Here is a 23,732-nt window from a genome sequence, read left to right as displayed (position 1 = left end):
TTTATAGTTTTGGTAGGATATGCTGTTTATTGTTATTGGATAAAATACAAAAGTAATTTACATGAGTGTCATCTTGTTCTTTATATTCTGTTGACATAAATTAAAAAGTAATTGATAGTGTACATTGAAATAAAAACCCCACTTCTACTGAATCTTAAAGCAAGGTTATATAATATCCAATTGCAGCCGAGCAGTAGTCTAATAATGAAGACTCTTAGGTAACTCTACTCAGTGTTGGTACAGAAGTGAGATCTTACCATTCAAATATCTATCTAAAGTCCATTAGAAACTAAAGAAGTGATTTAGAGATCTGGGAAGATTGCTGAGTCATTAAGAGCATACACTACTCTGAATTCAGTTCCCAGCATCCACGTCAGGTGACTCACAAAGACCTGTAATTGCAGTGTATCTGGTACCCTTTGGCTCCCACAAGCTCCTGCATGCATGTGGTGCACAGAAACTCACTCATACAGGCACACATACATACACATTTAGGAAAATCTTTAAAAAGAAAAACAAAGAAGTGAATTAGTGTGTGGTTCCATGATTTTATAGAGTTGAAACTATTACCCCTAAGATTTTCCTGAGTGTGATTAATGGTGTATATTAGCTATTAAGATAATGCTATGGGCTTTCCCTGTTTGGGCCAGGTGAGTGAGGGGAGGCATAGCAGTGTGTGTGAACCTTTAATGTTTTTATCTGAAAATAATTACTAGCTCACAGAATGGCCATTGGCAGTCTCATGCATCCTCTGTCTGCCTGTTGACATCTGATGCAATTCCAGGCTCTTTTTCTATACCTAACCTTTTGAACTTTAAAAAACAAAACAAACAAAAAAAAAAACTATTTTGAGTTTTGTTTTTTTAAATAGCATCTGTTAAGAGTTTCATTCTGACAGTCGAATTTTATTTTTTTGAGATTATAATATAGATATTTCATTTCCCCCTCCTTTTCCTCCCTCTAACTCCCATAAACTCTCCTTGGTCTCTTTCTAATTCATGGCTTCCTTTTCCAATATTTTGCTTTTACAAAAGTGACTGTCCTAAACACAACCTGCTTAGTCTGTATAGTGTTACTTTTATATAAATCTTTGGGGCTGACCATTTGGGAAGACTATTTCTCCCCTGTTCAGCATTCCTTAATTGCTAGTAGTTCTTTGGGAAGTGATGAAACCTCTTGGGCTTTCTCCTGTCCATATTAGCTCATCTGTTGTTGTTACCCTTATTCACTTATCATCTAGGCAATCATGTCATGTTAGTGAGACTTTGTGGGTGCAGGGTCTGATATTGCTAGGAGACACTGCCAGAAGATATAATGCCAGAAGACATTGTGCCAGGAGACACTGTGCTAGGAGATACAATGCCAGGGGACACTGTGCTAGGAGACACTGTGCTAGGAGATACAATGCCAGGAGACACTGTGCTAGGAGATACAATACCAGGAGACACTGTGCTAGGAGACACTGTGCTAGGAGATACAATGCCAGGAGACACTGTGTTAGGAGATACAATGCCAGGAGACACTGTGCTAGGAGACACCGTGCTAGGAGATACAATACCAGGAGACACAGTATTGTAGCAAACTCCTTGATCTTCTGGTTCTTACTGTCTTTTGTACTGACCTCTGCATGTTTGGCTAGGAAGTTGTTTTGTAAATGTGCACATTAGGATGGAGTCTACTACTCATTTTGGTTGTTATTGGTTGTCTGAAGAGGTCCCTTGCAAAAAGAAGTTTCCTTGACTAGGGATAAGGATTATAGTTCTCTGGGTATAATGATAAATATTTAGGATGTAGTGAGGTATTATGCTGGTTTAGTAAATTGGTGGTTGTAGATTCTTCTCTGAGATCCATAGTTTCACCAGTCCTAGATAGTTGCAGTTTCCGTTATTGAGTGAGTCATAACTCTAATCAGAGGGCTGTTGGTTGCCACCAAAATATGCATGTCACTATTGCATCCTTAGAGTTATCCTGTCATGTTGGTGGTTGTGGTTCATAGGCACAGATGGCATCATAGCCAGGGAGTACTGTTGGTTGCTTCCTTCTTTTGGAACCTTGCATTGTACTTAGTGCTTCCATGAAAACTAGTCCTCAGGGAGGAGGCATTCAGATCAGTTCCAGCTCAGAGGCCCCAGTTCCCTGGATCTGAAATGCATATTGTCTTTAGCAGTGCAGACTTATCTTCCACCTCTGGGCAGCCAAGGAAGTAGCAATAGCCTGCAATGTCTCTTGGTCAACCCTGACTAACAACTCAAGAAACCTTTTTTTATGCCTGGTATAGGGTTTCTGTTAGATGGCCTTTGGCTTTTGGAGGGAGCATTATCAGCTCAAATAGAAAGATACACACACACACACTTATATGTATTATAATTTTTTTTAGGTTGATGGTTAATAGTATGAAAGTTTCCTAAGGGATTACATAATAACTTTTAAAATTAATGTATATACTGTAGTTTGATATTTTAACTTTTACCAACCTCCCTTGCCCACTCTCCCTCCCAGTGACCTTTCCCTTCATCTTCCCAGGCAGTTTTTCTGCTTCCATGCATCTATCTTCCCCGCACCCCCACCATGGGGGGTGGTGAGACTGGGACCCAATGAGTTTAACAAGGGTTACTTAGAGGTATGGTCAGCTTACCAAGTGACTATCACCTACAAAAATGTCTCTGTCCCAAAACAACTATTAAATAGTCCTCAGGGCTGGCTGAGACTTGATGAGCCCCTTCCTCACTGACAGAAAGGAGAGTCCCCCAATCTTGTGCTGTACTTTTACCACCTTTTATAAAAATCTCCATTTATTTTTGTGTGTATAACTGTTTCTTGACATTTTTGGTTTAAAAACCCTTGTGGAGGATTTACATAGATTTGTGGCTTTAAGTTGAGTGTTGCTCATTGTTTGTTAATAGTGCCTATAACACTGGTCGCCTAGACCAAGTGTTCTTTTTCCTCTTTTTATTTAAGTGTCCACCTCTCTCTCCACAGGCAGGTCACTTAACCTCCAGAAGATGGCTGAACCTGCAGGAATACCAGAGCAAGAAGCTCATGTCAGAGCATGGAGTGCGAGTTCAGAGGTTCTTTGTTGCCAACACTGCTACGGAGGCTCTGGAGGCAGCGAAGAGACTGAGTAAGTTGGTCTAGCAGATGAGCGCTGGCCATCAGTGAAAGCACAGGACAGGGCTTCACACTTCCCTGCCTTTCTCCAGGTTACACTGCCTGGATAGAAACTTTGAATCACAAAGGCAAAAGAGCACTTGAATCAGGAAATCATGATTCTTTCTCTTGAGATAGCAGGACATGGGGGACACATTGTGGGGCTTTCTCTTTTAACTTTTCCTTTGCACGCTCTCCTATCCAACTGTGGCGGTGGGAAGAAATAGGTCTCTAGATGAGACATTCTTCTAGAAGCCTCATAAAAGCTGGGATGAGTAAGTGGAGGAGAACATGGGGAAGGCAGGCAGCAATTTCAATTTTGTCATGTCATTCACATTGGCCTTGAACTTGTGATCCTTCTCCTGAGAGCCAAGCGCTGACATCACAGATGTGCCAAAGGCATAGTTAAAGTCCCAACTGTTTCCCTCCCATTACCAGTCTGACTGCTTATGAGGTCCTTCTCTTTTCTATGCCTCTGGTTTTCCTTGGTGATGATTCTCTTCAAAGGAAATAAAAATTAAATAAAGGAAAAATCAGCTGTTTAAAAAATGGGATTTTATTTTTGGGGGTTTTCAAGAAATTCTTACTAGAGGAAGAAACTGAGACCAGAAAAGGGATTAAGAAAAGCAGATCCAATGAAGGAAGTGAGCTCAATACTGCTGTGAGTGTATGCACTATATACCCTGTGAGCACCTGTGATATTCTTCAGTGGTCAGGCCAGTGCAGGTTCTCCTTGTGGACACACTTACAGCTAAATGAGAATTCAGAGAACTAAGCAAGAAGCTCATTCGGGGCTGGGAAGACAGCCCAATCAGTAAAGTGTTTACCTTGAATGCATGAGGACCCGAGTTTGAGTCCCCAGAACTCACATACAAGTGAGGGAGAAAGGGGGCAGCAGCAACTCATCCCTTGAGTGAATGAACAGATTCACACTCAGTGAGTAGTTGTCTGAGAAGTGAGGTCTTGTCTAGTTTCTGATGTTGAATTTTGTTGATCTGAGAGGAAATTGATGGCTTTGCAGAAGGAGATGCTACCAAGTCTAGAAGGTTTAAAGTAAAAGAAGTTGATAGTGGAAAAAAAAAAAAAAAAAAAAAAAAGGGAGGTGTGTGTATCACTGTTACTGTGACTGCCTGTGGAGAGCCAAGCAAAAGAGTCTGGTGGACTCCATAGTGTTCAGGGTTTTGCCACTATAAGATTGACAAGGAACCACAGGCACACTTTTGCCAAATATATTTGAGGTTAAGATTAAAGCTGGATTACACATATGCCTTTTTGATTGTGCTGGGATCTCATATATATATATATATACACACACACATACACACGTATGTATATGTATGTGTATATATATGTATATATGAGAAATTACATGAATATTAATATTTTATCATTATTTTCAAGGACATCTAATTTCAGAATGCATATTATATCTAATTCCAGCGATAATTCAAGTTTGTGGGCAAAATAGTGTCCTGTCAATCATGTGTTAGGAGATTTTAATGTATAATGTTTGTAAATGATTGAAAGGGCTTTTTACTTTTCTTATATTCAGATATTATGTTACTTACCTTTCTCAGTTCTGTGACTAAATGCCTGACCAGAAGCAATTTAAGGGAACAAGTATCTATTTTGGCTCATGGTTTGTAGGGGGAGGCATGGCAGCAGGTAGGTAACTTATGGGAAAGGAGTTTACTTTTCACAGAACAGGATACAGAGAGCAGGTGGGAAGTGAGGTCGGACTGTAAAACCTCAAGAGGTCTACCTCATCTTCTGAGCCTCTGCCTTTTTATGGTTCACAACTTTGCAAAATAGCCACATCACTTGGGGGCTTAGGATGTGAGCCAGTGGGTGATAGTTAACATTTTAGCTACAGGAGATATTTTTAAATAAAATGGTGTATTACGAAAGGTTTTGAAAATGTTCCTTGATATTAGATGTACCTGTCTTTAAATGTAGCCCCCCTTCCCCAAATCTGTTTCGTTCTCAACAGATTGGGTATCTGAACTCTTCGTCTTGTCATCTGTGGATCATATCAGCTGTGTTTGTAACTCTCCTGGGCCAAACAGAATATGTGACCTCTCAGCTGTCCCCGAACTTTCTTACTGCCTGTGTCTTCTGTCATGCCTCTGTCTTTTGTGTTTAGTCAGTTACCAAAGTTGGTCAGCATTTAGTATAGCATTTTTGTTTTACTGACAAGGAAGCAGACAAGATAAGTTAAAAAAGTAGCCAACATTGTGGAGCTTATAATCGGCAGAGCTGTGGTTTGCATTCAGCTCTAATAGACTTAATAGTTCCTTCATGGAGTTCTCTCTCTGCAGGCTTGATGACCAGTCTAGGGAGATGGTTTGTGTAGGTCAGCCCATTTAAAATAGAAAGTGAATATTAATAAAATTAGAAGGTTGTATTTAACTTGATATAGCAGGTTCTTCTGTGCATGCAGTTAATAAAACCTGTAATTTGCAGATACTTTCTTAATGATTCATTTTGTTGTGTCTCTGGGCAACAGAACATTTTGCTGTCTAGTTGTGGAAAGCTTGTTAACTTGAACATTTGTTAAAATGGGCAATGCAAAGCTGTTTGTCTGAAATACAATTTATAACGATAAGATATTGATTGAATGAGATCCTCATTTTCTTGTACTGAAAACAGATTTATATCTGATTGAGGGAATAAAGTTGGTTTGGTAAATGAAGATTTTAATATGTGGATGCTTCTCAATAACACAGCAATGTATAGGGGTGTCTAAGCATGCTTTAAAGAAGAAAAATTGCCTGAGAGATGGCTCAGTGGCTTCAGGTACACCCAAGGCTGATGAGCAGGTACACCCTAGGACCCACATACACCCTGCACACAACAAGTGCACACACACACACACACACACATATACCCAATTAAGGTCCTTAGGTGCCTTAATAAGGCGTGTTGCTGCATTCTTCCTTTTCATACGAACTAAACTTCATGAATGCAATCCACAGATTGAGAGAACACCTACTGTGTATAGGACTGATCTAAACATTGCCTTTCAGTTCTCTTTAAGGCAGGACTGTCAGTGTAACTCAGAAGTACTTGAATATAAATGCAGATGAAACATCTTTGACTACTACCTTTCAATTTTGGGATTCTCTACAATTTGTTAATTACTCCTATCACATGGACAGAAACACTCAACATTTCATTAAGCAGGAAAAAGTATATTTAAAAAAAAAACTACAGTTTATTTTTTTTCAAATCAGTAAAAAGAAATACAAATGGAGTGATTGATCTTCTGTGAGGTAATGACATCCATCTTAAGATTCAGCTGGAGCTCTCACTGGAATTGGCTAGCTTTGGGCTTTGGTTGCTTTCAGTGATCGCATGTTTCCATTCATCAATATAAGGACTTAACTCTTTGTTTTATATAATTACATCCTGAAGCCTGGCAGATTACTTATGCCATTAAGGAATTCTACTTCTTGTCCTAAGGGAGCTGCTACCCATTGATACTGATTGACAGCTACTGTTAGTCCTGTAGACAGTTAAATACAGCAGCCTCCTGGACTTTTGAGGCTTTTCCATATGACGGTATGTGGTTAAGGTCTTCCTTTATATTGGGGCAACCATTTTTCTTATGCTGGCAGACAAGGATAATGTTGATTTCTGTGAAGTAAATATTCATTTTATCAGCCTATTACTCTGGAGTCAGCAGTGCAAAGGTGCTCCTTCAGTCTGTGTCCAGTGTGATACACTGAGGCTCAGGGAGGTCCGCTTTCTAGAAGTATGAGTGCAGGTAACAGAGTGAGGGTTTCTATGTTAAGATTCAATCGCCTTTCTGGCTGCTAGTGGCCCCTTTGCTGTTCACAGTTTCTCATCTGGCCGTGGTGATTATGTGAGCTTCCTAATTTTTCTTCCCTTTGTGATTATTTATTCCATGTGGAATACCTCTCCTTTTGTCCCCTTCCTTCTATTTCTTTTTTCCCTCTGCCCTTCTTTGTGTAGTCCTTAGGTCTCATGAATGCTAGTCCAGCACTGTAATTATTGACCCGTACCCCCCAGCCCATAGAGTCAATTTCACTTGCTTGCTGCTACTAAGCCTGACTCATCCAGATGTAAGTGAAAATCATAGGTCCTAAACATGGAAATGCACCACAGACATTGTTGGCCTGCAGGAAATCTCACTTGCTAAAGCTTAATTGTTAATGTACCCTATAAGAGCACCTGAGTTGAGATTAGGTTGACCTTAATGGTATTTGTGAAAATAATTTTATTTATCACACCTTTAATAACATTTTCCATTATATATTTTTGTAAAGAAATCTCTTTTCTAAAATGTTCTTCTCCTCCCCCCCCCCCCCCCCCGATTCCTCAACTATAAATGGGATTTTCCTTGGAATACTTCAGGGCAGGGATATCTTTTCAGTAACTATTTTGTGTCCCTGAACAGAAGCAGCAGAACTGTTGAGTCGGTGCCAGATCTGGCAAACTCTAGGGAGGTATGCCTAGGGGAGTGGACATGGAGTTTCCTTTCAGGCTTCTTAGAAAACAGAGGGAACATTGCTTCGAAAGCGAGAGCTTCGGCTTCAGTTTGGCAGTGAAGGAAAGTAACACATTTGAAACAACAAAGATAGGAGCTGGGCATTCAATCTCCCAGCCTTTACCACGTGCCTGACATCCTGTCAAATATTTGAATCCATTGTTGCTTGTAATCCTCATTTAAACCAAAGGAAACGTATCAGGAGATTTCTGTTTACCCTTCAATATGACTACCACTAGTGTACCTTTAATTGAGCTAGGTATTAACTTCCTTTTAACACGTCCTCATTGACAATTTAACAGGAAGGCAGTGTTCCACATGGCCTCATCTGCTAGAACCTCAGCATGCATTATTTCCTTCATTTGTGAACTATAGTTTTTAGTGTTCATAGAATGTCATACAATTGGAAATGCAGAGAAGTTTTGCTTAGAGTAAATGATATAGGGGCTAGTGCTGTAGGAGTCCTCTGAATGTTCTGAATTTTTAAAAGGAATTTTAAACAAATAAATCTCTAATAATTTCCAAAGGGCTATGTTCATTGTTTTTTTTTTTTTAATATTGGAAAATACAGAAAAGTTAAAAACCGAAAATCCCATTATCCAAAGGGAGTTTGCATTAATAGTAACATTTCCTTTCACTTTTTTCTATTCATTTAGTCCTTCATTCTGTAGTTTGCTCTCTATATATAGTTAAATAGTATAATTGCAATATAATGAGTTTGCTTATAAGGTTAGAAAAAAGCAAATAGTTTTAAAAATCTGTACTATAATATAACTGACACGCAGGTAGTATTTTTTCTTAAAAAAATATTATTTCCATCATTACATAATAATCTCTAGATTGACCATGCTATTTCCCATTGTGTTCTCCCCGCCCCTCTCCAATGTTGGCATATCAAGGAAAGCTGGTTTCTTAAGTGCATATGCTGCCGTTTCAGTAGCTTAGGATAGTAGCATGATTCCTTGCAGATTCCACATAGTGCTACCCCAGCCACGTATACTCCCTTTATCTTTAAACTCTGCCATCTTCCACAAGTGGCTTCTGAAGATGACCTGGGAAACTTGCCTTGGCAGCCACTGAAGGGAAGAAAACATGTAGGACTGCAAGTAGAGATTTGCTTGAACTGTATACCTCACTTCCCCCTAATTCCATTGTGTGAGACTAGTCATATGGTCCCAACAGTGGAATAGTATCTCACTGTTCAGCCCTTGCTGGCTTGGGGCTCCATGAAGACCAGGCTGGCCTTGAACACAAAAATTTCTTCCTTCCTCTGCATCCCAAATACTGGGATTAAAGGTATGCTCCACCAAAGCTGGCCTAGACTTAAACTCTTGCTCATTTTCTCCTCTCCCTCCTCCTTCTTTCTGCACTTTTAAAACTTATTTTTGTTTGTGTATGCCTTGGTGGTTTGCAGGAATGGACTCTCCTTTCACCACTGGGCTGTGGGGGTTAAACTAGATTATTAAGCTTAAGGCTATCACCTTCACCTCACTGTCCCAGTTTTTGGACTTGTGAGAGAGTGTTTGGCTCTTTGATTTGAGGCTGAATGTGATAATGGGCTATATAGTTGGGTGTTCATCTCCCAACCAACTTTGCTGGTTATTTCAACAAACAGTGTACTTGACTATAAAGTTGACAATGATGATATGTGCTTAAAGGATGATTTAGATTAAGGAATAAGGAAAGCAGAATGCATGCCTCATTCCTTTTCTCTTTCTTTCGTTCTTTCTTTCTCCCTTCCTTTTTTTTTGAGACAGGGTTTCTCTGTGTAACAGCTCTAGCTATCCTGGAGCTCACTCTGTAGACCAGGCTGGCCTTGAACTCACAGAGATCTGCTGCCTGGGTCTGTTTCCTGAGTGCTGGGATTAAAGGTGTGTGCTATTACCATCCAGCCTTTTTCTTTCTTTAGACTGAACAAAAACAATGTTTTAAGCTTTCATCTGAAGAATATAATAGCTATTAACAATGCCAATACAGTATAAGAAATCAAATTTCTCAATGCTTTTGTGATAACAGCTAAGTGTTAAACTGTTTATTTACATTCTCAGATGACTTGATATTGACTTTATTATTACTCATCTATATTGCTGGTTGGTTTTTTCTAGGAGGATGGTGGTATATGAAGTTCAAGCTGCATAATTTTGAAAGTAAATGAGAATCATCCTTGCCTTTCCATTACAACAGAATAAACATTACCTGAAGAATTATGCTTTTAAGATGCTCTGCTATTCTCCAAGGTGGTTATTATAGACACTGACAGTGTTTAACATTCTTATAAATAGCACTAAGTCTCCACCTGAGTTTTCTAGGTTATTTGCAAAAAATAAAAACTCAGAAAATAAATTAGAGGCTATAAAGGAATGATACCACTTTATCTACCTTAGAATGAAAATTGATGTGTAAACAACCTGCCTGAATTATCTATTTTTTTCCCCTTCAGTGTGGAACAAACTAAGACGTTTGGGAGTCTGTTATTTCTCTCAAATTAAATGTGAAGCCAGTATTAGAACTTTTCTTTTGTCTTTAGCCTTTTACTTGAGTGAATGTAATAGTCACATTTGTACGAGGAAAAGGAAACAGATGGGGCATAGCTAACAGGGGAAAATAATACTTAAGTATTTGGTATGCAGAGTGGAACTTCTTTATGTCTTCAGTTGCTATGTGCAGTAAGAAAAGAAGCAACTGTAAACAAATGCATCTTTTCTGTATAAGTGACTTGTCCATTAGCACCATAAACAGGTAAAAGAAATCTAGGGCCCATTAGGACTCTGTTGCTCAGTCTTCCTTTGCTGTCTTCTGTGTACCCCATTTCCATCCACTGTGGTATACCTTCCCCAACCCATCCACCCTTTGTACTTCTTATGATGTTCACTGTGTGTCCACAGCTGTATTCTTTGTTAATGTTTTCTCCTCTACACTGTGACTTCTTTCCTCCTTCATTGAAATCATATTTTTTTCTCATATATTCTGATTATAGTTCCTGCCCTGGTTTACTCCTGTCCAGCTCCTTTCCTTTCCCTTCCCCTCCCCTCTCATCCAGATCCTTTCTACCTCTCACTAGAAAAGAAACAGACTTCTAAGAATAATAATACAATAAAAAATATAATGATAAAAGAAACATTAACACATCAGGACAAAACAAAAGGAAAAGAGACCAAGAAAAGGCACAAGGAACAGAGACATAGATCCACTCATTTGTACACTCAACAATCTCATAAAAAGCAAAACAGGAAGTTATACTATATGCAAAGGACCTCTGTGATAAAAAGAACAAAAATCCCAATATACTAATAAAATTAAATTAAAATTGAAGTTAAGATAGAATTAAAAAGGGAAAACCCTGACACAACCTCCAAAGATGCCATTGAGTTTGTTTTTCTGTTGGCATTCTACTGCTGGGCACATGGCCCACCTTCAAGAGTAGTCTGTTTTCCTGGTGTAGTGGTTTGAGTAATAATGGCCCCCACAGACTCATAGATTTGAATGCTTGGTCACCAGGGAGGGGCACTATTAGGAGGTGGTACCTTTTTGAAATAATTTTGGCCTTGTTGGAGGACCTGTGTCTCTGGGGTAGGATTTGAAGTTTCAGAAGCTCAAGTCAGGTCCTGTGTCTGTCTGCCTCTTCCAGATGTAGAACTCTAAGCTACCTCTCCAACATCATGTCTGCATGCATTCCACCATGGTGGACTAAACTTCCAAACATTAGCCAGCCCTAACTAAATGTTTTCCTTTGTAAGAGTTGCTCTGGTTGTGGTGTCTCTTTACAGCAATAGAACATTGACTAAGACACCCAGTGAAAAACTCCCTTGGAGAAAACTAAGTTTTCATTTGCAAGTGGTTATCAGCTGGAGCTAGCTTCTGGGTTATGGATGAGGGCATGTGTTCACTTCTCCTTTCAGCTCCAGGACTCCATCCAGTAGACCCGTATAGGCCCTGTGTATGCTGCCTTAGACTCTGGGAGCTTGTGTCCTCAGACTCTGGGAGCTTGTATGTGCATTGGTCCTCAGACTCTGGGAGCTTGTATGTGCATTGGTCCTCAGACTCTGGGAGCTTGTATGTGCATTGGTCCCCAGACTCTGGGAGTTTGTATGTGCATTGGTCCTGAGACTCTGGGAGCTTGTATATGCATTGGTCCCCAGACTCTGGGAGCTTGTATGTGCATTGGTCCCCAGACTCTGGGAGCTTGTATGTGCATTGGTCCTGTCAGTTTAGAGAGCCTTGTCTTCTTGATGTCTTCCATGCCCTTATACTCTTTCTGCCTATTCCTCTTCAGGGTTTGCTGAGCTCCATGTGGAGGTTTTTGATGAGGACATCCTGTTTAGGGCTGGGGTCTTTCATTTTGCATATTCTCTGGCTCTGATTCTCTATATTTTCCCATCTGTTGCAGAAGCTTCTCAGATGATGGCTGAGGAAAACACTGATCTATAACAGAATGCCATTAGGAGTCAGTTTATTTTTTAATGTTTGTTTATTTATTTCAATAATAGTATTTGTTTTTTCAGTAGGTCCCAGTAGGGTTATTTAGTCTCATATTTTTGATCACTCACAGAGACATTTGCTCAACCATGTTCTTTGCTGCTATATTCATAGTAGCCAGAAATTGAAAAAAAAAAAAAAACCTAGTTGTCCCTCAGCAGATGAATGGATAAAGAAACTGTGGCACATTCCACAATGGTCTATTACTCGTCCTTTAAAAGAAATGAAATCATGATATTAACAGGTAAATAGATGGAACTAGGAAAAAAAACAAAATCACCCAGAGTAAGATAACCCAGACCCAGAAAGACAAATTTTGTATATATTTGCTTACATGTGGCTATTGGCTAAGCCAGTGATAACAAAGATGTAATCGATAATGTACTTTGGTTAGTGTGTGTGACACACAGGTAGCTCTCCCTGTAAAGCAAATAGGATAGGTAATTATGGATGGATGAGGAGGGACTAGAAAGGGAGAAGTGGGGAGGGTGGGAAGGGGAGAGATAATGAGGGTAGGAATACTTGGAGAGACAGCAGAAATTAAGGGCTATTGAGGGGTAGTATGGAAACCTAATACTATAGAAACTTCCTAAAATGTATACAAATATGCAGGTTATCTAAAGGAAATCACCCAATAATGGGGAAGATGGAGCCCTACTGGACATCTCTCATCACCAAATGAAGCTTCCAGTACCAGAATTGGGTTATATCTAATTGAATTGTTGAAAGGGGTCCCATGGGAATCCCCAAATAACATAGGCCATTGCCTAGGCTATTAGTTCCTTTCCTCAAACTGAGAGCGAGGCCCACATTGTTTAAGTCAACACCTACCACAACTCATTGAACATAGAAAAGTTGAGCTGCTACCTACATAGAGCCTTCAGCCCTATATTCTAGTGTCTTTGGTACAGGAAAGTACTCTGCATGTTACCAAAAGAGAAACAAAAACATCAGCCTAGGCACAAACTCTTTGTTCTGCAGTGGTGTCCTGCTTACAAGATGTTAGAGCTATGGTGACACAAAGCTTGTGGGAGTACCCTACTGATAATCTTACTTGACTTAAGGCCCATTCCACAAGATAGACCCCATAACTGACACTGCCTGTGTGACTAGTGTGACTTCTTACACATTGAGGATGACCCTGGCTTTGGTCCTGATTTCTGTTTTGAGACAGTTTCTCCACCCTTCTTAAGATGGCCTCTAATATCCTTCTGCCTCTACCTCCTGATTACAGACTACAGGTGTATACTTCCACACTCAACTATGGAGTTTCCATCCTCCACAGGAAGGAACATGATAGGTTTAAGTACTAACCTATTGGTTGGCAAAGAATTTAAATGCAAAATGAAGAAGAGAAAAGCAGTAGGGACATGTGCTGGGCCTGGAGTATGTAATCAGATGGATAGCTCAGGGTTTGCTTTGTACCAGGGCTGAGAGCATTCCCATCTTTCTTCTTTGAGACAGGACCTTACCATGTAGTCTTGGCTGACTTTGAACTGATAGTGATCCTCATGCTTCTGCCTCCTGAGTGCTGGGATGGCCTATCTTGCATTCCAAGTACCTTGACTGTCATGTTAGGTTCAAAAGTGATTGCTGAATGGAAACTAATAAAAGAGCAAACCACGGTGTCCTCTATCTGCAGTGAAACTTGTGTATGACTGCTCTGATGTACACAAAATGGCTTTTCTTTTTATGCACTTGGATATGTCCTTAAACTTTTGTTTAATGAGTAGGCAACTCAGGCCACAGCATCCCTAGCACAATTGTGGAGGGGAGATGCCATGTTAGTGCTATGGCCTGCAGCTAGCCTTGATAGGCTGTGCTCCAGAGGGTCTCCTCAGCCTGGACCTCACATCACATGGCACTAAACAGCCTTTGTCAAAATGGAGCATTTGTTAGATCAATTGAATCTGCTTAGACAAAAACAGCTCATTAGGTGAAAACAGCTCATCTCCCATCACAGTTTGTCTGAGCTCTATCAGGTCACATTAACACAAGTCGTACTCTACTGTGGCTGCTTGAATTTACAAGCTGTACTTTGAGCTAAGGAACCTTTGGATGTGTGCATGTGTCAGTTGAAATGTTCTCCACATATAGTCATTAAAAAAAAAATACTGATTTTCCTACTCTTGGGGGGAGGGTATTAGCTCTCTACCGCTTCCGGATTTTTGTTTGTTATAAGATGGGGCAATAAGGAAAACATGGAGACTCCCATTTTCATGGCTCTTAATTCATTTAACAGTAACTGTGGTCCTGCAGTGAGTCAGGTGCTGAGGTTGCAAGGATGACTATGCTTCTGAGATAGCATAGGCATTGTTGCATAGCGCATAGGAATATTGGGAGAGTAAAGGCATACCAGGAAAGGGTTCACAGTGGTCAGGGAAGCCTCCTGAAAGATGAGAATGGAAACTCCTTTCTAACTTTTGGATTGAATTTGTCTAATGAGCAGATTTTGTTCTGACCCTAAGAGAGAGGCATCAGTGTTTCTCCCCTTCCTTGTGAGTCACAGGAAAATGAAGTCTCAAAATAATTGACACAATATTAATACTTGCTGTAAGCAGAGATGTTATAACCGTTGGGCTTGTTTTTGTGTGCAAAACTTACTTCTTGATAAAGAACAACTGCATAGAGACAGCGTGAAATCCCTTTCTCAAGATTGGGATGCCAGTGTCTATATTCCCGACATCTTAGACAGCATGTCTTGTTTTACTCTCATGTTGTTTTCAACATATGGTGGGAATATAATGGTGTCATGGTTAGATGACTGTCAAGTGCTTTGCTTGCCTCATGTCATTGAAGACTGGATTTTCTCTTTTGATATTGGGGCTTGAACCTAGGGCCTAATGCATGTTAAACAAGCATTGTTCCACTAGTGTATGTCCCTAGTCTTCTTATATTTAAAAAAGAAAATTGCAACAAGTTCTCATGTTTAGCTTGTGATCCTCCTGCCTCAGACTTCTCCTGAGTAAGTGGGATTTTGGGGAGTACCCTCAGGCCTGGCCTTATTGGATCTTCAGGAAACCTCTCTCTGTTGTGTCATTATAATTCATAAAAGATTCCCATAAGACAGAAAGGCGGGACATCTTTGCCTAAGAGATCCAGTCATAGTGGAGCTACTCAGTGACAGGAAGTGAGACAAAGCATCATGGCCTTTAGGAGACAGAGTTGTAGCTGTTAGGTTGCTCATTTTCAGTCATGCTTTCTTCTTCTACCAAGAACATCACAGGCTTGAGGGGTTAGCACCAAGGCCCTTCCATTTAGAGGTTCAGCTGACGCCCATGCCTCCCTTTCTGGGTTGATTTTCACTCAGCAATTCTGACTGGTTCCTTTCCACCTGCTGCCATGGGCATTGCATGTAGCATCCATCAGCTGAAGAAGGAACTGAGTTTTGTGTATCACGTTACAGAGGTAGTCTCAGTGAAGACACACATCTTTATAGGCCAGGGCCTTTTCACTTGATAGTGGTTGGGATTTAAGGGGTTCTGTTTTAGACATCGAAGTACCCCCAAAAGGTGGAGAGCTAAAATCTTCCACTTAGCCAGTACCCAGAGGCAGAGAGCAGGGCTTTCGTTACTTTGTTTGGACCTCTGCAGCTAAATAAAATCCTGCATCACGACAATTTCCATGTGTTTCACTTCTTTGACTTCAGCAAAGTAGTTTTTCATGGTTTGGGATTGGTGGTGGAAGAGACTGATATAGAGGCATTCAACTGCAAATGGGATCTACTTGCTTATAGTTCTTATAACATTATATCCACCTAACATTTTCTGATCAAACTCATATAGAACTTTTTAAAAGCAACGATTAATAAAAGTTATTCCTTTACTGTCTTTTTGACTTTCACTTCTAGTTTTAGGGATGAAAATGTTTAGGATTCAGATTAGAAGGATACCAAGTTAAGAGACTTTCCAACCCATTAGGTTTGAAATCCATAACTTACTTCAGAAGGGTTGTTATTGTCTTATGACTGAATCTTCCCCAATAGCCTCAAATTTATGACCACTCTACTTTAGCCCCCTGACCACTGGGATTGCAGATCTGTGCCACCACACCTTGCTTGGAAAGCATATTTGAATGTATGAATTTAATATACAGAATATAACCAAATCAGCAAATGCTTGTAGCTTTTAGGAAGAGCTGAGATAGTAATAAATTTCAGGGAAAATCAGTGGGGCAGAGGAGAGTTGAAGGTGATTTCCCTGGGGAGGTTATTCTTAAGCTGAAGTTGAAGATAGCATGAATGAAAGAAGTTGGTGAAATTTGACTCAAGTAGTGGTGGCAGAAAGCGGGGGATGGGGAGGGGTGGGGGTGGGGGGACGGGACTGCCATCCTGAATCAGGAAAAGCAACATTTCCAGTTTGAGAAAGAGCAGTGAGACAAAAGATTTGAGAAGAGCACTGTGGGAAGGTCTGAGAGTGGGCAACATAGTCTGTAAGCATTTGTAAAAGTAGTTAAATTCTTTGGGATTTATTATAAGAGAGATGGAGAGCTGCCCAAAATGTTTTGATTAAGAGCCTTCTCAGTTAGGTTTCTTGTCAGCAGTGCTGGATAACAGGCCATTCCAAAGTTCAGGGAGTCCATTTGTTCTTGCACTACTGCACACTCATTGGCAGAGCTAGGCAGCTTCTGTTGACAGGCTACAGACGACGACTGAGACTGCTTTGTGTGTCATTCATTCTTGGTGCTGCAGGCTTGCTGGGGTGTGCCCTTTGCAGAGACATGGCCAGTGTGAGAGAGTGAGCACATTTGGAAACATGTCCCAAACATCTTCCTGTGTCTCTTTGGTGAAACTCAGAGTTGAAGGACCAGACATTCCAGTAAGAGAAACTATAGGCTCACAAGGGCAGAGTATGGATCTAGAAAGGACAAATGACTTGGGATGGAGGTTCATGCAATCCCAAGCACTAGCACTAGAAAAAATTCTACCACAGACCATGGTGAATTAGATTCCTCAGCAATAAGGGTTTCCTGGGATATGGAATTTGGAATGACTAAACTTGGAAATTCCCGGGTAACCAGAGTGAATTGATCACCCTGCTGTGTACTATTCACTGATCAACAAGGTGTAGGACCACTGGGCTGGACTGTTGTGGCCTTCAAGTGCAAGAAGCTGCCTTTGATGATTGAAGTCATGCAGAAGAGGAGTGCTTGGAGATTTGTTTAGGAAGTAGAGGTAATGGAACTCTATGGTGTCTGAGATGTGGGTACATGAGGAATTAAGGATATGCTCAGCCATTTGAATGTGCTCTGGACTTCAGCAGCATGATAAGAAGAAGCTCCAGAGTAGAATTGCAAGTGTGAACTGTTAGTGTGAAAACCTGATAGTAAAACCATACTAGTGAGATCATTCTACATTATGGTTTCATCGGTGTGGTATTGAAAGTATTTCAGAGAAATTGGTGGGTTAAATGTAATTGTTATGTAGAGGCTCAAACCAAAAGAGATGCAAACAAATTATTTCACAAAAGTGATTGTCACAAATGCAATAGATTTTCCCAGTAACCTAGATTGATTCTTACATATCCCCCACCCGCTCAGCATAGTAGTTTTCCTCGTGTACTTTATGATTCTCCTCCACACCCCAAGACAGTCTTCTATAGCCCTGGGTGGCCTTGAAGTCACCATATAAACCAGGTTGGCCTTGAACTCATAGAGCTGCTTGCACTGGAGACTTTCTGTGCTAGTCGTCTTTTTATTAATCTACATGTCATTCTGTTAGCACAGTGAGACCAGTGTGTGAGGATCAGAGAATCCATTGTGTTAAAGACTCACAGGGTGTCAGATGCTCCATCTTTATTTTTGTTGTTATTCAGATGTAGATTTCCAGCTGTACTTCCTTCATTTGTAGGCTTGGGTATTTAGTATTTAGTTATGTAGAGAACCGCAAAATCACTGTCTGGTGAACTAACACTAAAGGTGATCTGCGATTCAGTTCCATTACTTAGCTTTTGATGGTTTGAAAATTTTCTACATGGATGAGTACCCTCTGCTTGATAATTACATGAAAAGGGCTTTTGATAATCTGAAATGCAGTTGCCTTTCAAGTCCAAGTCCATTAAAATCTGACTTAGTTTCTGCTTGGTCTACATGGCCAGAGTCTGTTTTCTCTGTGATGGCCTTCTGTCTGTCACCCAGTACACATTCTCAAAGCCTTGGCTTTCTTTTGTTTGCCTTAGCTTCCTGTATATTCTTCCAGTGCTTTTGATTTATTCAAACTCTGAGATCATCCTTTCTCTGGAATGGGAAGGAAGTCTGTGGACAGGCAGGCTGGGAGATCTATGCAGCCCCTCGGGTGTGCTTACTGTTCTCTTCCCTACTGCACCCGATTAAAAATCAGCAAACATGCAACACTGAATGTGTTCTGCATGTCCCCTAGAAAACAGGTCTATATTCAGTGGCTGAAGCGCAGAGAAGGCTCTTTTCAGTAGGTGGGTCTATAGCTGCAAATACTTTCTGGAAATTCTTTACTCATTACTATTACTATTATTATTACCTTTTTAAGGTATATTCATGGCTGGATATATCATGCATGTAGTAGGCCCTGGATTCAATCCATGCACTGTAGACTACAAAATAGATAAACCCTACAATAAAAAACAAATTTCAGAACTTTTTCTTTTTTTAGTATCTGAAGTCATGGGCAGTGGAGTGACTTTTGATGTGAAACTTTGAACGTGGAGAAACAGTTTTGAAAGTATTTGAGCACTGTGACGCCAATGCAATAAAAACCTTTGCCGTGTGGCTCAGAACCCTTGAGATGGCATGGATGCTGCTCTGGCCTCATTTAATGGGAGCGTTTGGGAGATACCTCCCAAGAAAGAATGCAATAGACATCTTTTCAAATACACTTATTGCTGATTTATGTATAGTCTCATTTATTCTTCATGTAACTGCTGTTGACAGGAAAACTGCTGTTGACAGGAAAGGAATTATTTTTGTTTTTCCAATGAGGAAATAGATGTAATGAGATTAAATTGGTTAAACTATTGCAGTAGCAGACTGGGCTTGTCTCTTGCACTGTAGGACCTGAGGCAGAAGACTTTACTGAGAGAAGTTAGGAGGATTTGCTCATGGTTTTAGAACTGAGCCACGGCTAGCTGGCTCTGTCATTTCTGGGCCATGGGGTTGCAGAGTATCATGGCAAAAGGTTGTAAGAGCAGTTACTTACTTCATGGTGGCCAGGAAGTAGAGGGAAAGACAGGAAGGGGGCCAGCGGCCAAAGTATAACTTTGAAAGACACATGTTTAGTTACCTAATTTTCTCCAAGTTACTTTACTTCTGAAAGTTCCCACTGTCTACTAATAACACCATTAAATGATATTGTTGGATGATTCAATTGATTAGGCCAGGCCCGTCATGACCCAATTATACCTCTCAGTGGCTGAATTCATTAACTGGGGGCCAAATCTTCAGAACATGGGTATTTGGGGGAAAACTGTATATGCCTCACTATTTCCAGCCAAATGAATGTTTGTGGTAGGGCATATGTGAACTTCTCAGTCTTCAGGCTTCCTCACTCCATCATGCAGCTGTGTCTGATTGTGAGGCCAGTAGTGAGGTACTGAAGGTACAAGTTGAAAACTTTCAACTTGGCACAGGCTAGAATCTTCTGAGAAGGGAGTCTATTTTATATTTATTTATGTACTTATGTGTGTATGTACGTATGTATTTATTTATTTATGTGTGTGGGTGTTTTGCCTGCATGTATATGTGTGCACCACTTGAGTGCTTGGTAACCAAAGAGGACAGAAGAAGGTACAGGATCCCTTGGAACTGGAATTAAAGGTAATTATGGGCTGCCATCTATATGCTAGGAATTAAACCTGGGTCCTTTAGAACGGTTAGTGCTCTTAATTACTGAGCAACTTCTCCAGTCCCAAGCCTGAGCTTTATACTAAAGTAGCATGGGTATGCAAGTGAGCCAGCAAGCAGCATTCCCCCTTGCTTCTGCTTCAAGGTCCTGCTTAAGTTCCTGCTTGGATTTCTTACCTGACTTCCCTCAGGGAGGGGCTGTAAAGTATAGCCAGATAAAGCTGCTTCTTCCCTAGTTTGCTTTTGGTCATGGTATTTGTCATAGCAACAGAATGAAACTAGAACAAATATAAATAGATTTTTTTCGTCTGCTGTAATTACAGTATTCAAGTTAATGTAAACACTTTATTACTTCAGCAAGTGTGTACTTATTTTGTGTAGGCATTTGGTGGTGGATAGTGTAACTGGAGTTTGTCCTGGGAGGGGCTATGAATTATAGTGAGAGAAGATAGAAAATGAACATGTGAGCAGTTATAAAACATCAAAGTTATGAAGAAATGAAAAGGCTGTGATTTAGGGAGTGGAGGGAGATGTGGGTCTAATGCTCAGGGATGCTGTGGTGTGACATGTGACTCTTGCAGGAAGATGGAGTGCTTGGGTAATGCTTGGTGGCTTCAGGGGACAGGATGGTAGTTATGAAAGCTAGGATTGTGGTTGGTCAGGTTGTAGAAGGAGTTCAGGTTATAGAGACAGATGAAGTGAAGTCTAATTCACTAGGCCCCATGAAGGGTGTGGGTTTTGTTCTGTGGGACTTCCTGCTAGAATCACGTCTTAAAGGTAGCCTATTTGAGCCTTGATCATTTCACCAATGTTAAATCAATCCTCCTGAACTGTACATCCGCCCACTCTTACAGTCCTTTTGTGGTCATTTTAGATGCTCCTCAGAAGTACTGTGAAAAACTTGGCTATATATTTAACTATCAGGCATCATGTCTTCTGCTGAAAATATAGGACCAAGAGAGCTCTGAGCATAAATACAGGCCTGTTCTTGCTGTTGGTTATTTCAGAACTGTTCTTAGGTGCCAAACGTCTTCATCTTCACACGATTTATAGTAATGTAAGTAATGTGTTGGAGACTAACAAATCAAAATCTCATTTCAGATGTGTGACACTAATGTTGTGTTGACTTATTGTTTCATGTGTTAGATTTCTGATAAAATTACGGGAACACTTTCTTGAGGGGAGTAACAGGAAGGAACAATGAGGCATCAGATATTTCCCTCTAACAGGAATCCACCAGGAAGTTGTTAATTGTGTTAGATAGTATAGCCAACTGCCTCAGTACAGAATGCTCAGTAGTTTACATTTTCTGGGCAGCAGAGAACTTAAAGTGCTGTGATGCTTAAGGAAAACACAGAGGCCAATTTTAGTTTATATTTATTGTTACAATTTTTTTCTTTTTGCTATTGAAGACATTTACTCAATAATAACCAGATGTGTAACAGAAGTGGTTGCATGAAATTTTCATTTTTATGCACCATATTGGAAGTCTTAGCCAAAGCTTATTGCATGTTATGGAAAGTGAAATGGCCTTTCCCTGGTCTAAACAGCTGTGTGGAACAGAATGATAACATCATCTCCTGTCTCCCAGTAACCATCTGTTTTTAAGGGATTTGACAGGTAACTTATTAAGAGGCTTGTTTTAGTGAAATCTTGGTAACTGCAAGAAGCATCCATTTTTGCAAAATGCTGCAAAGCTCTTGCATTTTCCTGGCCATCTAAGGGCAGATAGCATCTCTGAGTTTCATGTTTCAAGCTGGGAGTAGTGGTGCTTTGCTGTGATCCCTGTCTTTTTAGGTGGAGGCATTGGGATTCAAGGTCATGTTTTGTTTTGTTTTTGTTTTTACATAATAGCTTTGAGTCTAGCCTGGATGCCTTTAGACCCTGTCTCAAAATGTAGCAGTGTTGGCAGAGTGTTTGCCTAATCTGCACAGGCCTGAACTTGATTGCTGGCATCACCTATAATCCCTGTACTTGGGAGGGGGAGGTAGGAAGAACAGGGGTTTATGGCCAGCACTGGCTACATGTCAAGTGGGTTGAGGCCATCCTTGTCCTTGTGTAGATGAGAAAATGTCTTTTTCTTTTTTTCTTTCTTTCTTTTCTTTTTTTTTTTTTTTGTTTGTTTGTTTTTTCAAGACAGAGTGTCTCTGTGTAGTTTGGAGGCTGTCCTGGAACTCACTGTGTAGTCCAGGCTGACCTTGAACTCACAGAAATCTTCCTGCCTCTGTCTAGGGAGTACTGAGGTTAAAGGGGAGTATCACTACCACCTGGCTGCGAGAATGTTTTAAAGGAAATAAACAAGCAAACTTAGACTTCTCCCATCCATTTATCTTTCATATTTTCAAATGGACAAAGGCAGGATACTGAAGCATGGAAATTATTTTTTTTTAATTTATTTAATTTTTTCTTTTGATTTGTTTTTAGTCACTTCAAGTTTTTTTTTTTTTTTTTTTTTTTTGTCTTTCTCACCTTGGTTCTTGGATCTACCTACCTACCTACCTACTTACCTATCTACCTATCTATCTACCTACCTACCTACCTACCTATCAGCCAATCATTTATCTACACAGGAACTCACTAAGTTGACTAGGCTACTCTCAGAATGACTATGGAAACCATAGAAGTCTTGAACTTACGATGTTCCTACTTTAATTTCCCTAGTAGCTGGGACTGGAGGCTGTACCACCATGCTAGTTTTTGGTTGCCTTTTTAATATAAAAGTTAAGCATACCAAATAAGTGTAGAACTCCTTTCAAACTCTTTCCTCCTCCAGTCCAGCTGTCACTGCACTTTCCAAGGGTCCTCCTGGCATCTTCTCACACTTGGAAGAGATGTCAGCTCTTTTTCATATTCATTTGTCACTTTTAAGGCTCCACTGAATTACACCGACAGAATGCAGAACGGAAAGAAATGCCATGTTATTATGCTGACTGCAGACACAGTGTGGGAATTCTTTATGATGGATCCTTACTCATGTCTTAAGACTTTATTTATTTCAATGTGCTTAGCAAGGCAGCTTGGCCTTGTTTCTCTCCAGGTAGATCAGATGGCTGCAAATAGTACTACCTGTTTTCATTTGGGAAGCTTAAATGTTTTTAAGATGAGTGATCATGCTGAGTAAGTAGAGTGGAGCCTCATCACTTCTTACTCTCCTCTCAGTCACCAGGCGGTACTAGGAGACTTCATCATTTTTAGCTGAGTTCCCCAATCTGTAAAATAAGGTTTATAACATTTTCTTCTTTTGTTCACTGGAGTAGCAGTAGAATGAATGAACACTGTGTGGTTTATTGGATGTCATTTGCTGAGTGTGTCTTTCAGAGGTCAAGAATTAATAAATGACAAACATGTTTAATTATTATCTCTGGTGTGCTGAGAGTACTTGTGTTGGGAGGGTGCCATTGATGGGGAGGCTCAAATCAGTGGCACAGGATGTGGGAAGCTCCTCCCACAGCAAATGCCAGCTACTGGATCTGGGAGTCAGGCTGTCTTAGGTCAAATGCTATTCCCACCACCTTTTCAAGTTACTTACGTCTCTGAAACTAGTTAATGTCAGATTTTTCATTTGAACCTAAGCCTGTCTGAGCTTCTGTCCCCATCTACCAGACAAGGTGATACTTTCAAATTTAAAATAGCCAGACCATGTTCTAGAATGTTGACAGTTTGAGAAGCTCAGCTAATGGAACATATAAAAGCAGGAGGAGCCATAGACACCCTTACCATCTTAAAGTACTTCTCAAGGAAAGGAGCTCCCACAGGGTCTGGAGAACCACATACTTTGGGAACGGCA

General features: G+C 40.3%; 1 protein-coding gene across 1 annotated transcript in view; it reads left to right on the top strand.

The window, feature by feature from the left end:
• Positions 1–23,732, top strand: part of Suclg2 (succinate-CoA ligase GDP-forming subunit beta) — a 248,084-nt gene that overhangs the window by 53,265 nt on the left and 171,087 nt on the right. Inside the window, exon 2 of the mRNA XM_051203291.1 lies at positions 2,980–3,121. Within this exon, the coding sequence (XP_051059248.1) occupies positions 2,980–3,121 (142 nt within the window). The remainder of the gene's footprint in view (positions 1–2,979; positions 3,122–23,732) is intronic.

The sequence above is a fragment of the Phodopus roborovskii genome, unplaced genomic scaffold, assembly GCF_943737965.1.
Source record: "Phodopus roborovskii unplaced genomic scaffold, PHOROB, whole genome shotgun sequence".
NCBI classification, from domain to species: Eukaryota; Metazoa; Chordata; class Mammalia; order Rodentia; family Cricetidae; genus Phodopus; species Phodopus roborovskii.
This window is presented reverse-complemented; position numbering and strand designations above follow the sequence as displayed.